General features: G+C 36.0%; 1 protein-coding gene across 3 annotated transcripts in view; it reads left to right on the top strand.

Moving 5' to 3' along the window:
* The window catches only part of Rapgef6 (Rap guanine nucleotide exchange factor 6), a 168,327-nt gene that overhangs the window by 89,950 nt on the left and 62,815 nt on the right, over window positions 1–15,562 (top strand). For all 3 annotated transcript variants that reach the window (XM_028775866.1, XM_028775867.1, XM_028775868.1), the window contains 6 exons: window positions 1,775–1,911; window positions 5,276–5,434; window positions 6,113–6,265; window positions 10,629–10,793; window positions 13,894–14,001; window positions 15,124–15,327. In XM_028775866.1, coding sequence (XP_028631699.1) covers window positions 1,775–1,911; window positions 5,276–5,434; window positions 6,113–6,265; window positions 10,629–10,793; window positions 13,894–14,001; window positions 15,124–15,327 — 926 coding nt within the window. The remainder of the gene's footprint in view (window positions 1–1,774; window positions 1,912–5,275; window positions 5,435–6,112; window positions 6,266–10,628; window positions 10,794–13,893; window positions 14,002–15,123; window positions 15,328–15,562) is intronic.

Raw genomic sequence — 15,562 nt, 5'->3', positions numbered from 1 at the left:
AGGGAGGGAAAGAATTCTGTTCACATAAACATTTTTAACCTTATATACAAAATAATCTGTTGCCACATAACGTATTGTACCAAAACATAACTTCTTAAAATCAGCTTACATTTATTATTGCATAGTCTTTGTTGATCAGGAATTTAGGAACAACTTAGCTAGGTAATATAAACTTAGAATCTTAATCAGAATTTACATGCAGACTCCAGTCACCTGAGTCTTCACTGGAGTGTGTTGAAATCTTAGGTCCAAGATGACTGACTACTCAGGAGACTTGTTGCACAAGACCTCAGTTCCATGTTATGTAGTCTTTGTAGCCTGCTTATTCACCCTAATAACATGGTACTAGATCTCTAGTGTGGGTGAGTAAGGCAAAGAGATGCTCCAGTGTCTTTTGTGACTGTTATTCTTAGTGCCATAACCATTACACCATGCAAACCTGAGAGAGTATTTGTAGAAGACTATACCTAGACATTGGTATCAAGATGTCAGATCATTGAGAGCCATTGTTGAAACTTGCTGTGAGTGTTTATAAAATAAAAATGTTGATTTCATTGTACTGATTTTTATCTTCATGTTCATAAGACATTTAAAGCTCACTAGTATCTCAAATCTATGAAGTAATTTTTAAATCAATTTCAAATATATTTCAATTATCCTCATTAATGTTACCCTCATTAAAACTATAAAGCTTTTTGTGTATTTCTTCTTACAGTTAGTTAATATATTTTAATTGTGTCTAAAGATGATGATGTGTCCTTAAGGAACTAAGTTTACTTTAGTGTCAATTACATATTGCTACTGTTCATTTAAGATTTTATCTTGGATTTTTTTTATCATATTGCTCTTCATATTAGAAGTCAACATTAGTGAAAATTATAACTTTTATTAGCAATGGTCAGTATATTTAGACATTATCTGCCATTATAAAGATAGAATATTGTTAAATAACCACTGTTTACACTCGTGCTATAAACATCCACACAGACACTATACATTCCATGAATTCCAGTTACCTATGAGTGTATGCCTTCTTTGTGTGGCCATTTCTATTGAAGTTCGTTTATCTTATGGCGGATGCGTGTGTATATGTTTCCCTTATTTTTATCTTTATTACTTAATGTGTTTTAAATCAGAAAATAGCCTCAGAAACCCATAAACATTTAGTAAAAATAGTACATTTTTATTAAAACTAGTTAACTACTTGATTTAACAAATCTTGAGCTATACTTTAGTTATCTCTAATTTACTGACTGACATTACCAGTAGAATTAAGAAAAAGAAATATCTAGCCTAAAAGTAATAGATATAAGGTTTTTTGCAAATCCATTAGATCAAAGTACAACACGAAACTGTACCACTAATCAGGTCACATCTCCAGCTAGGCACATTAGATAGATCCTCCAGCTTTGTTTGAACCTTTGTGGTTTCCTGGTTCTCTGAGCGTTTTGAATGATGTCTTTCAATATGCCTGTATAGGTGAGGGTAAATATATGTACAGTTTATAAATGTGTATGTGTACACATATAACCTACTAAATTAACTGGGCTTTAAAAAATTATTTTTGGGGTTGGGGTGAGAAAAAAATTATTTTTATATGATAGGTATTTTGCCTGCATATATGGCTGTGCATCATGTGTGTACAGTGCTGTGGAGGTCAGCTATGGGTATCAGATCCTAAGTTGATTAGCAAGTTGAATATTGAATTACAAAATCTGTTGTATGTTAAAGTAGCATCATGAATCTTTATACTAGAATTTCTGTTTTCTTATAGAACAGTTACTTGAGTTCATGCACCAGCTGCCTGCCTTTGCAAATATGACCATGTCTGTAAGGAGAGAGCTCTGCTCTGTCATGATTTTTGAAGTAGTAGAGCAGGCTGGGGCTGTTATTCTTGAAGATGGGCAAGAGGTAGGTCAGCAAATTAACAGCAAAGTGTTAGTTTAAATTATTTTGAGTGAATATTAAGTTGGTGTAATTAATTTTTGAAGAGATAAGTTTTGTTGTTGTTGTTGTTGCTTTACTCTCTTTAAATTGTTGTTTTCCTAGCATGGACTTTATGCAAACTAGGTATTCAATCAATAATTGAACCATTTTTAATACTAAAATTAGTAAGATTCTTTAAAGACTTCTTTAAAGAATTCTTCATTGTTGTTGATGTGTGTATACACACACACACACACTTATGTAAAACTTAGTTTTCCTGTTCATTGTCAATGAATTGAAAGGAGGAGGGGTGGTGTATTGATGCTGATGCCTGCCTCCTAGAAGATGTGACAATGCTGTAGTGTGCTGCTTCTCAATCTTCCTAATGCTGTGACCCTTTAATACAGTTCCTCATGTTGTGGTGACCCCCAACCATCAAATTATCTCATTACTACTTCGTAACTGTAACTTTGCTACTGGTACAATTTTAATGCAAGTATCAGTGTTTTCAGATGGTCTTGGACAACTCCTATAAAAGGGTCGCAACCTACAAGTTGGGAACCACTGCTGTAGTGGGACTGGGAACACTACTGTAAGATTGCTGGGAAGTGTATTACCAATTTTTTTTTTAACATTTCTGAAATTTCATTTAGAAATTCTCTGTATTCACAGTCTCTAATCTGTTCTACTTACTAGTGTCTCTCCTTAGAATAAACTTATATCAAAAGATGCTCATTACATATTTGTAATAGAAAGAACTGAGTATACCAAACTGTAGTTTAAAAACAAGCAATAGCTAACCAAATAAATACATAACCATGGGATAAAAGAATAGAGTATTCTTAGTCATTCTTTGTGTTGCTGGGGAATCAAAGCCAACATACTGGACAAGCGATGTCCCACTGAGCCTTGTACTCCACAAGCTCACATTCTTTTTAAATTGCTAAAAATTCTTTCAGGGGCAGATGTCTTCTCCAGTTTTATTTGCATGTTTTGCACATCTAATAAATAATATACACATCCCCAGGAAGTTGGAGGAGACAGATGAGTTTAGTTTATTTTTTTATCTTTAAAGACAAGATAGGGATTGGAGTGATAGCTAAGTTGGTAAAGCATTTGCCACCAAGTGTGAGGACCCGAGTTTGGTCCCCAAAAGCTAGATATGATAGCATGCACCTGTAAACCTAGCAGCGAGTAGATAAAGACCTCAAGATCCCTGGGCCTCATTGGTCAACCAGTCCAGCCTACTTGGCAAGCCGTAGGCCAACAAAACCCTTTCTAGAGGAATTACATATATGGTATCTGCAAAAAGAAAGCCAAGGTTGTCCTCTAGCCTCCAAATGAGTATAATCACATATGCACACATGTGTCCCTCACCCACACATACATAAGCAAAAATAAACCAAGGTGGACAGCACCTAAAGTTGACTTCTGGACTCCACATGCACACACTTGTCTACCTCCATATACAAACCCATATGCTCTGGCAGAATAATCTAAATATATTCAACAGCTTAAAATAATATATAAATGCAGCCAATAAAAGCTGTTTAGACAGTAGGATTTTAACAAGCTTTTCTTTTCCACAAGTTTTTATGTTCTCTAACTCTCTATAGTTCTATTAGCAGAAATGTATTGTCTGGTTGGGCAAGGTGCACACCTTTAATCCCAGTACTAGGGAAGCAAGCAAATAGATCTCTATGTGGTAGAGGCCAGCCTCATCTACATTAGCAAGTTCCAGGATACCCATGACTACAGAAACCTTGTCTTAAAAAAAAAAAAAAAAAAAAAACAACAAAAAAAAATGTATTGTCTGTCAGCTTCCTACTAGGTATTTCTGTAGACAGAAATACGGTGGTTGGGAAAAGACACAGCCCCATTCTCAGTAGTTTATATAATCTATAAATCCTATTTGTAAATCCTACTCTGTTCTTATAATCAGTAACAAGAAAGTGGACTTTTAAAAACTCTTTTTGTTACCTACTTACTACCCAGATTGCATCAAAAATGTTGAAAGTTTAGGCTAATGAGGAAGAATGGCTACTAAAGAATAAATGTTCTTTCATTAATACACAGAAGACCTTTAAAAATACAGCTTTGGACTGGATAGATGGCAGTTTCAGGGGATCTAGCAGTCATGTACATGATACACTTATATCCTTACAGGCAAGACATTCATACACAGAAAAATGTGTACATGCTTACATGTCATCTCCCAGACCAGCAATATGGTTCTGTGGGTAAAGGAACTTGCCACCAAGCCTGACCTCTCTTCCATCCAAGATACCCACATAGCAGAAGGAGAGAAACAATTCCCACTTTTTGTTCCCTAGCCTTCACACAAACATTGTGGCACACATGTGTCAACACACACACACCAAAAATAAATATAATAAAAATGTATCTCGCCGGGCAGTGGTGGCGCATGCCTTTAATCCCAGTACTTGGGAGGCAGAGACAGGCAGATTTCTGAGTTCGAGGCCAGCCTGGTCTACAGAGTGAGTTCCAGGACAGCCAGGGCTATACAGAGAAACCCTGTCTCGAACAACCAAACAAACAAACAAACAAAAAAAAATGTATCTCCCTCATGTTAAGTGATTTCATATACATGAAGAATTGTTTTTAATATTATTGCAAATTTGTAATATATAAATATATAAAATATATAATCTGTTAGCTGTGCATTAAATTCAGGCTTTTGCTAGTTTTTATCATTAGAATGATTATATGCTGTGTACTGTTCTAAGTAAGGTAAGCGTTTGATCTTTATTAAATTGGCCATCTACTTTAGGAGTAAATTTTAAAAACAAAAAACAATTGTTTAGCAATAAACTGAGGCTTGGGGGAGATTATATAACTTGGTGGAAGACACTGTGCAGGGTATGGATTTTACGAATTTGTGCTCCTAATAGATGACTTAGCAGTTTAGAGCCCTTGGTCTTCTTAAAGGAGATAGGGGACACCTCACAATTGTCTGTAAGTCCAGTTTTAAGGAGTATGAAGCCCTTATCTGGAGACCTAGGGCACACATAGTATGCATATACATAAACTCATGCACATAAAATAAATTATCTTTAAAATAAGAATTGTTCTTTTTAACAGTACAGTATTTTGTCTCAGAGAAGTTGACCAATTATGAAATTCTTTTGGTGACTAAAAGAAAAAAGTGAAAGAAACCAGTAGTTTTGTGTTGACAAGGCATAGGATATTGTTGAATAATTAATAGAGCCAGGTCTCCTTTTTCTCCTTTAAGTGAGGCATTTTACATATTTTGTTAAATTGTTGCTCAAAGTTAACTTATAACTGTCTTTTAAAAAAAATATTCTAACTCCTTTATTTTCGTCTGTAGCTTGACTCATGGTATGTCATTTTAAATGGCACTGTAGAAATTAGTCATCCAGATGGGAAAATTGAAAATCTCTTCATGGGAAATAGTTTTGGAATTGTTCCCACTCTGGATAAGCAGTACATGCGTGGAGTTGTCAGAACCAAAGTCGATGATTGCCAGGTAAGCCTGCTCTGCTCCATGTTCTCTGAGACTGGAAATGGCAGAGCTGCTTTTCTCTTTCTTGCTCAAAATAAAACAGCATTAGTTGAGAATTATGATTTTCGATAGCCTCCAGTTTACAAGAGAAAGTAAATTTTATATCTCTCTCAAATTTTGTTGAGTTGAGCAAAGTATAAATTTTTAAGAGAATGTTTCAGAGAATTATGATTTTCGATAGCCTCCAGTTTACAAGAGAAAGTAAATTTTATATCTCTCTCAAATTTTGTTGAGTTGAGCAAAGTATAAATTTTTAAGAGAATGTTTCAAATAAATGTTGATTTGTTTGAACATTCAAACTCTTACTATCCAGTTCAGGCTCTTTCTGTTTTCAAAAAAGGAAGGAAATAGGAACTTGTGAGTTGTTTGTTTCTGACTTACTCCTGCTTCATGATTTCTTTGCATAGTGTCTATTTGAGAGAAGTGGATGTTCACTTCTCCTTTTAGAGCAGAATTCAGAAGATTCCACTTTGGTTTCTCTCTGTGTGAATTGTTTACCCTGATTTTTATTTAGGGCTAAACAAATTAAATGAGAAAGAGCTGATGCCACTTGATTTCTTGCCATTGTGCTCTGCCTTGGTGCATAGTGATGTGTTTATGTACTATAGGTTCATTAACTGTCCCCATGTTGTTCTTGGACAGTTTGTCTGCATAGCTCAACAGGACTATTGGAGAATTTTAAATCATGTGGAAAAAAATACCCATAAAGTTGAGGAAGAGGGAGAAATTGTCATGGTACATGAGCACCGTGAACTAGACCGAAGCGGAACCAGGAAAGGACACATTGTAATCAAGGTGGGTGTTTTACTTCTTGTTCTAGAAACTTCATTGAGATCTTTCATCTTGCTTTAAAAATGGGCTTTAGACAACTTTATGTGTTAGTTTATTGATGTTTAATTTGTTCTTATACACCTGAATGATAAAAGATAATTATTGCCATTTAATATCCAAATTGATACAATATTATTTTAGATTATACTAGTCAAATCGTTTCTTCTTAAATGTATAAACCCTTGATAGTGGGTGTTGGTCTTACAAAAAGAAAGCAAGCAATTTTAGTGGAGAGACAGGAACAGGAAATTTAAAGACTAGCCACAAAGACACATAGAGTCCACAATGAAGATGCAGAGCTCTTGTTAGCTTGAAATCAACCGTGGCTTCTCTGAACCTTTATTTTAATTGAAAATGGAAGAGATACAGGAAGTAAAATTATGACTGAATGAGGAAAATCTGGAGGTTTAGTATAATTATACTCAAAGCAGCAACCTCTGTATTCCCTTCTCTACATCTCCTATATTCTTTGTTGTTCTTGTCTCTATGAAGACTCCTAGATATAAAGTAAATCAAGAATAATTAAAACTAAAATAGACATTTCTCTTTTTAAGCTAGCCTTATTTGCAAAATATGTCATTATTAATTGGCAAATGGACAACTTAATAGCATAGAGAAGAAATTCAAATGATGCCATATCAGTTCTTTCTTGGGAATTGAATTCTCTTAATATAACTTGTGTGTGTGCAGGAAAGGTGAGTATGGCTGGGTATGGTAGTTGCACAAGAGGCTACTGCATCCAAGACTAGCTTCAGCTATATGTAAAGTAAGTTCAAGGCCATATTCAGCTATATGAAACTTTTTCCAAAGATAGGAAGGAAGGAAGGAAGGAAGGAAGGAAGGAAGGAAGGAAGGAAGGAAGGAAGGTAGGCAGACAACATTAAATAGAATATATAGGCTAATATATCATTATTTTGTCTTTGACAAAGATCCCTATATTTTAATAATTTAAAACTTACAGAAAAGTTTAAGAACTAGAGTAGGGAGATGGCTCAGTTTAGTTTGTTAGGGCTTGTTAGACAAATGCAAGTATAGGGACCTGAGTCTGTCATAACTCAAGTCAGAAATCTGGGCACATTGGTGTGCACCTGTAATTGAAGCAGTGGGGGAGTAGAGATGAGAGGATCCCACTATCTTGGTGACCAAGCAGCGTAGCTGAATTTGTGTGCTCTGGGTTTGGTGTGAGACCCTGTCTTAAAACATGGTGGATAATATTTGAGGAAGACCTTTGGCCCACACATACCCTTGTACACATGAACAAGAAGAAAAGTTTCAAGAACAATACAGACAACTCTGTAAGTTTCCCCTACTTTTAATATTGTGTTGCATTTGCCCCTTTTTCATCAGTCTTCTTTTGAATTGAGATATTTTACAAATACAATGTCTCACCACTCCTAAAGCAAGAGTACTCCTACATAAACACCAAAGAATTCTCCAATTATTGAAGGACACATTGTTAAGATAATACAGTCAACTTAAAAGTCCCTAGTAAATTCTCACCAGTGCTTCCAGTAATTTCTTTCTTGTCTGTATTGTCATCTAAGAACATTGTTGTATTTCATTGTCATGTCACTTTGCTCCACTAGAGTGCTTAGTCCTCTTTGTTATCCATATCCCCAGCAAACTTAAAGAATCCATGTCTTAAATCCTGTCACGTATACCCATGGCCAAACTACACTCAGGTTTTCCATAAAGGAATTTCACTATGATTAACACTCTGCTTTGTGTGTTTGGTGCAGTGTTGACACTTTCCTCTAGGGAACCTAACATTTGATGACCTGTGTCCATATGCAAGGGTTTTTTTTTTTCTGTGAGGTCACCATTTGTGACATTTCATAATTAATGAGTATCTGATGAAGAGATGTTCTGAAATGACACACTGCCTCCAGTTTGTGGATAGTAACAACTCGGTGCAAATGTCTTTCTACCTGTTTTTATTATTGTTGACAATTCCTGCTGAAAACACTGTTTTACTGATGCTATAATTTTTCTTGTAAAAACTGATTGTCATTTTTTAGTTTGTGTTTGGTATGGACTTAGTGTCATACTCCCTTGCCATCAGTATTGTTCCAATGCTCTACAGGTTGACTCTTGTATTATTTTGAAATGCCCTCGTCATTCTTTGAGCATTTTCTAGTTTTCTGACAATCAATAAGGATTATCATGAACTTTTTTTGTTCCTACTCTGAAATCAGCCATTTCTCCAGAAAGTTCTTGATCTTTCCAGTAGAGAATAGCATTTATAAGCCAGGATCTGGAAATTTATTGTATTGTATATTTACAACCCCTCACGAGTCAGAGCTAGAAAAACAGGTATTTATCTTCACTCTCAGTGTACGTCTACAACTCTCTGTCTGCATTCTACAACCATGGGTTATGTGATATTTAACAGGTCTAAAACTATCCTACAAGCTTTCTTTCTAATGTTTTACTTCCATATTTATTAATTCTTCTCATGCTTATTTGCTAGTTTTAACTAGTCTCTACCATGCCAGAATAACAGTGCCAACCGTGTCTTTTGCCTTTCTCCAGGTGAAGAATATCCAGAGTGTGATTCTTTCTCCAAGTGTCAAACTTTCTTAGTTGCTAGGGTAGACATTGGAGACATACTTTTGCATGATAATGGCACCTTCTTCAAATTTTTGAATTTATAATCCAGACTCTGTAGGAACTCTTATCTACCAGTTTAGATAAACAGGATAGTGTCCTTCCTTTAAAGTCAACCAGTTACCACACTCACTCACTGTGTATACCCTAAGACCACATATAAGTTTCCTAAACCATGATTGGCCTGAATAAAAATCCAATTTGATAATCTTAGACTTAATATTTTTGAGAGTAAGAAACAAAGAAGAATAACTTACAGTCTCTATGCTGTAAGTTAGTTATATGACATCTTTCTTACTCCTGAGTACCTTCAGGGAACGTGATTTGTATGCATTGGGTGCCATTGGGGAATAAAAACTCTGAGATAACAGCATGGTCAGTGTTAATGTTTGTTTACTATATAGATGTTGGGATTAATTATTTGTATGGTTGCAGCAGATTGGAGTTTGAACTTAAGGGCCATAATTAGATTTTTAAATTTTATGTATATTAGAGTTTTGCTTGTGTGTATGTCTGTGCACCATGTATGTGTTGCCATATCTATAGAGGTCAGTAAAGAGATCACCTGGAATTGGAGTTAGAGTTGGTTGTGCCCAAGTGCTCTTCATCACTGCATCATCTCTGCAGGCCCCTCAGTTGCTTTTTATATTCAACTGAATATTTGTTTTCTTTTTATGTATGTTCTGAAAGGGTAGCAGAGCAGGCTTGCAAAGGCAGTGTAGTTGGTAAAGTGCTTACCTTGCAAACATGAGGACCTAAGTTTAATTCTCAAAACTTGGGAGGTTGGAGAGATAGGTCAGTTGGTAAAGTGTTTGCTGTGCAAGCACAAGACTCTTATTTTAGGTTTCTTTAAAAAGACTAGTGTGGTGACAAGCAACTGTAATTCTTACATTGAGGAGACAGAAACAAAGGTCCCTGGCTCTTTCTAGCCAGTTGGTGAGCCCCAACAAAATTTTTTTTCTCAAAATAAATAAATGTGTGTGTGTGTGTGTGTGTGTGTGTCTATGGTAGAGAGCATTTGAGGAAGACACTGGTGTAATTCTCTGGCCTAAACCTCACCCTGCCAACCCTCCAAAGAGCCAGGCATGATGGCTGGTGCTTGTAAGGCTCCCAGGCCCATGAGACTCTGTCTCAAAAAATAAAAGAAAGTTCTTTAAGAACAAGAGGTTGTCTTCTGACCTCCATATGACACACACACCAAAAAATTAATTAATTAGAAGATCTGCAAAGTCTAATAAATTTTTAACATTGGTTCAGAAACTCAATACGGTGTGTGTGTGTGTGTGTGTGTGTGTGTGTGTGTTTTATTCCTGTAGCCTGGGATAGAAGAATTGATTTGGATTAAAAGTGGAAGAAAGCTTGTTTGCTCGCTTGTTCGCTCGCTCGCTTGCTTGCTTGCTTGATTGATTGATTGATTGATTGATTGATTTCTGTTTGTTTCCTTTGCCTTGGACAGTCATTACATGCTGTACTGTAGCAGAAGTAATAGTAACAGCCCATACAAGGAATAAGTCAGTACATTTCTTAGGTCCTGTGATAGTGAAATGCCAGTAGAAAGAAACAGAGCTGAACAGATGCTGACCCCTCTACCATATCTCAACTGTAAGCCTCTGGTTGCTACTAAATTACAATCTAAAGGCTACATAAGGAGAATAGTGGGAGATAATGTGACACCTTGAGTTTTGTTTTTTCTTAGTGTTTTCTTTCCTTGGGTTTTTAGGCAACACCTGAGCGTCTCATCATGCATTTGATAGAAGAACATTCTATTGTGGACCCAACATATATAGAAGATTTCCTGTTAACTTATAGGACATTTCTTGGAACTCCTTTGGATGTTGGGATCAAGCTTTTAGAATGGTTTAAAATTGACAGCTTAAGAGATAAGGTTGGTTTATAAATATAAAAAACAACTTTGACCTTTATATTTTATTAATAGATACTTTTGCACTTAATAGATAAAGTGGGGGTTTTGTTGGGTTTTTATAGAAAAAAATAAGTTTACCTGAGTAATTTAGTAAGTCCAGTGTAGACGTGTGTTTGATCATTTTCTAACAAAATAACCTTGAGAAAAGCAGATACAAGCTACAGAAATCAGAAACTGAGGTAAGATGGTGATATAGCTCGTTGTAAATTCAGAAAACATAGTAGTAGTTTGTGCAGATAGATTAAACATGTAGCTGGTTAGTGAGTTTTAAGTAATACTCCACAAATGAACTTTTCAAGAAGATGGGTTGTTTGTAAGTCTCAGGATAAGACCATCCAAACTTTTCTGAGTTAGAGACTCTATAATCATCTGAAAAGTTTGTCAGCACTTAGTTTCTTTTCCGTAATCTATGTTATGGGAAATGTGTCATTCGGTTATTTTTTGCACTGAGCATTGTTTACTATTTTTGATTGATGATTTTAGCTTATTTTATGGGACACTATACGTTCATTGGAAAGACGCCTCATCATATTGGTTGGAAAAAAAATTGTTTTTAGAAAGTAAAAGCAGGGTCATAATTTCATGGTGTGTCTTCCTGAATTACATGTTAGAAATAATAAATCATATATGAGAAAACTGTAAATTCTATTATTTAGGAGACTAGACTTTCCAAAACTACAGCCCTTACTTCCCCCTCACTACCACCCATGTTTTAGAATTAGACAGAAGTACTTTAGCCCTGGAGAAAATTAAGGGGTATTTAGGAAAAGAACCAAAGCATTATTTAGAAATAGATATATTTATGTAAAAGCATAAATTTGGACCCTTTTATACACCATATCCAAAAATTCGTTCAAAAGAGATCAATCAGAGACCTAAACATGGGAACCAGCATAAGTAGCTGTATGAGGACACACACATGCCTACAGTTCACCACCAAACTGATGTAAGACCAGTGTTATAGGTTTGAGACCAGCAGTATGACTCAGTAGGTAAAGACACTTGCTGTACAATTCTAACAACTTGAAGACCTGAGTTCAAACTCCAGTACACATGTACACGTGAAAAGGGAAAACCAGCTTCACAAAGTTGTCCTCTCACTTTAATCCAGATCATGGCACATGTACCCCACACACGTCAAGAACCTCTACAGTAGTAATAGTTGAAAACATTTTTAAGAACCAAAACAGTAATGCCTTTAGACTAATTGACTTTAGTTTTCCATATATAACACCAAAAGCACAAGCAAAAAGATAAAAGACAGATAAGCAGAACTTCCAATATTAAAATCTTTTTTCTGTATCAAAAAGCTCTATCAAGAAATACAGGATAGGGAGATGGCTCAGAGATTAAAACACTTTGCTGGGCAAGGATGAGGGTGGGAGTCTGGATCCCCAGAACCCATGCAGATTCCAGGTAAGCATTGCAACCAATCTGTAATCCAAGCCTCAAAAGGTAGAGATGGGACTTTCCCAGTTCAAGCTAGCTTGCAAGACTAGTCATGTCAGCAGGCTCTGGGTTTGATTGAGATACCCTGACTCAGTGAATAAGGAAGTGATAGAAGATGATTCCCAACATCAACTTCAGACTTGCACATGTATACCCCACACACATATAAGAAAATGGAAAAGGCGAAAAATTGCATAAAACACCATACAGATTTACAAATGTGATAAGGATCTACTAACCAGAATAAAAAACTCTTAAAACTGAAGGACAGAAAGACAAGCAACAAGACTGAAAAATGAACAAATGACCTGTCTACAGAAGATTCATAAATGGTCTGCAAACATATGGAGATGTTTACTGTCATTGCACATATGAAAGTGCACTCAGAACCAAAGTGAACTACTTTTCACCCACTAAGATAGCTTTTTTAATAGGAGAAAGTGAACACTCTTTGAGATATAAGGAATGGACACATAACACAGTATTGAAGACGGTAATATAAAATGTTGTACTGTGAAAAACAATTTAGCAGCTCTCTAAAAGGCTGAACACAGCAGGCATGTAACCCAAAAATTCTTCTGCTAGATATGTACAGAAAGGAAACAGATTTGCAAGCAAAAACTAAGACACAAATATTCATAGTTAGAAGGTGGGAACAACCCAAAATCATCAGGGATAAATGAATCATATATGGCAGTAAAAAAATATGCATGAAATTGAAGTGCTAAATGAAAAAAGTCATAAATGGCTATATGTTATGTGAGTGTATATATGAAATATCTAAAGTAGGAAAAATCCACAGAGACAGAAAAGCAGATTCACAGTAACTTTCAGGGGCACAAGGATGCAGAATGAGAACACACTAATTAATGAGTGTATATTCTTCTTTGGAGGTAATAAAGCAGTGGTTCTCAGCCATCCTAATACTGGGACCCTTTACTACAGTTCCTCATGCTGTGACCCTAACCATAAAATCATTTCTGTTGCTTATCCTTAACTGAATTATGCTGCACTTCAAAATCATAATGTAAATGTTTTTGGAGATAAGAGAGTTGCCAAAGGGGCCATGACCCACGTTGAGAACAGCTGTGATAATGTTCTAGAACTTTGTATAATGGGTGTGTAACATTGTTGGATGTACTAAATGCTACCAAAGTGTGTGCTTTAGACTGCTTAAAATGGTGACATTGTAGATAATTCTGTCACAAATTTCAGAGTATGAATCATTGCTGACTTTATTAGGCACAGTATTCAAATCCACCTACATTTGTTAGTTTTGTGTTGGGAGTGGGTTATCTGTGTGTATGCAGGTCCATGTACCACATGAACATCCTCTTGCTCCCTGCATTATATTTTTGAGACAAGGTCTCAAGTTGGACTAGGAACCACCAGCTGGGAGCTCCCTGGAATATCCTATCTCCATCTCTAAGGACTGGACTTACAGGCATGTGCTAAGGATCTGAATTCACATCCCATGCTTGCACAGAAAACACTTTACACACTGAGCCCTTTCTTCTAGCCCCTGCCTCTATGTTAGAACAAAGGAAGCTCAAGAGTAGCCAGACAGACAGAAGAGTACCACATAACCACATGCTTTCTCCTGTTTCCACAGGTGACCCGGATTGTACTCTTATGGGTAAATAATCATTTTAATGATTTTGAAGGTGATCCTGCTATGGCTCAATTTCTAGAAGAATTTGAAAAAAATTTGGAAGATACAGTAAGGCTCAAAAGAATTTATTGTTTTCATAATTCAGTGTTCTCCCTACTCCCTCAGCAAGAGCAGCAACTCAGAACAAGTTCTATCTTCTCCCATATCTGTTGTAGGATAAGAGTTTCTCACCAAAGTAAAAAAACATGTTCTTTTTATGCTCATTTTTGTTTTGGAACTAGCCTCTTGTTCGAATGTGCACTTGGACAGGTTACATAAGCTTAGATCTCAGTAGAAAATGGTAATCTCCAATCTGGGGAGATTGTGATGACTCTAGTGAGGTAAACCTGAAAACAGACTGGCACAGAGAAAATGCTTAGCAAGTGGGTTGAGTTGAGCCCAGGAGGAACAAAGTGGCACTCTGGTCCCTTTTTACCCTTAGTTCCTGTAGACTTTCCTGAAGCATATCTGCTCTGTGCAGAATGAGGAAGCATGAAAAGAGATTGGGGAACTTGACTGATGGACACGCTAACATCATTTAGCTCTTAGAATGCCAATGTGTAGCTATTTAAAAGACATTGGAAATCGAGGTTGAGTCATGGGTTGCCCCCACCCCCATTCATTGCAATCTTCCACTCAAAAGATACTATGTACAAGTGTAGAATTTGATCACTGCCCTGGAAGAAAAAAATTGTATAGCTTTTTATTAGAGCCATATCATGTTCAGAAACACATTATTATATTACCTGTTTGAGAATCACTAAATATTAAACTAGAGATAGAACTTCTAGACTATTACTGAGTTTAAAAAAGAGTTAAATATTTTTTGAAGAGGTAGAAACTTGGACATGTCTGAATATCGAGCAATAGGAAGTTATTCCATTTTTAAAATAGAATTTTAGAAGATCCTGTTTTGTATAACAGTCAGGAGACATACAAGGTAATACACATAATACACTAAATTCAGAAGATTCTGGATAACCTTTTTCATTATTATGATGTCTTTTAAAACCCTATTGAGAAATTTTATTGAGTACTCTAGGGTGGAAGTACCCTCTTCCGTCTTGTTTACCTTGCTCATAAGTTCTGTAGTTTGTGTTTTTTTGGTTCTAATCCTAACCATTGTAGAATATTTTAAACCCGGTAAGAATAGGTACATATATGTACACTTTAGTCTTTTCTGCTTCACAGAAAATGAATGGTCACCTCAGATTATTGAATATTGCCTGTGCCGCAAAGGCTAAGTGGAGGCAAGTTGTACTGCAGAAGGCATCCCGTGAGTCCCCGCTGCACTTCAGCCTTACTGGAGGCAGTGAGAAGGGATTTGGTGTCTTTGTTGAAGAAGTAGAGCCTTGTAGCAAAGCTGCTGACGTAGGACTGAAGCGGGGTGATCAGGTAAGTGTATAATCCACTCTTAAATAAGAACTCTGATAAATAATACATCTGTTACTTTTGCTTCTTTTGGGGGAGGGTAGTTTTGAGACCATGAGAGTGTGTGTGTTAATATCAGAGACAACTTTGAGTGTTTTGGGTTTTTTTTTTTAAGATTTTATTTATTTTATATATATGACGAGTAGCTGTCTTCGTGCACACCAGAAGAGGGCATCGGATCCCATTACAGATGGTTGTA

This window comes from Grammomys surdaster, unplaced genomic scaffold (assembly GCF_004785775.1).
Source record: "Grammomys surdaster isolate TR1022 unplaced genomic scaffold, NIH_TR_1.0 262, whole genome shotgun sequence".
NCBI lineage: Eukaryota > Metazoa > Chordata > Mammalia > Rodentia > Muridae > Grammomys > Grammomys surdaster.
The sequence above is the reverse complement of the archived record's forward strand: the minus strand, read 5'-3'. Positions and strand labels throughout refer to the sequence as shown.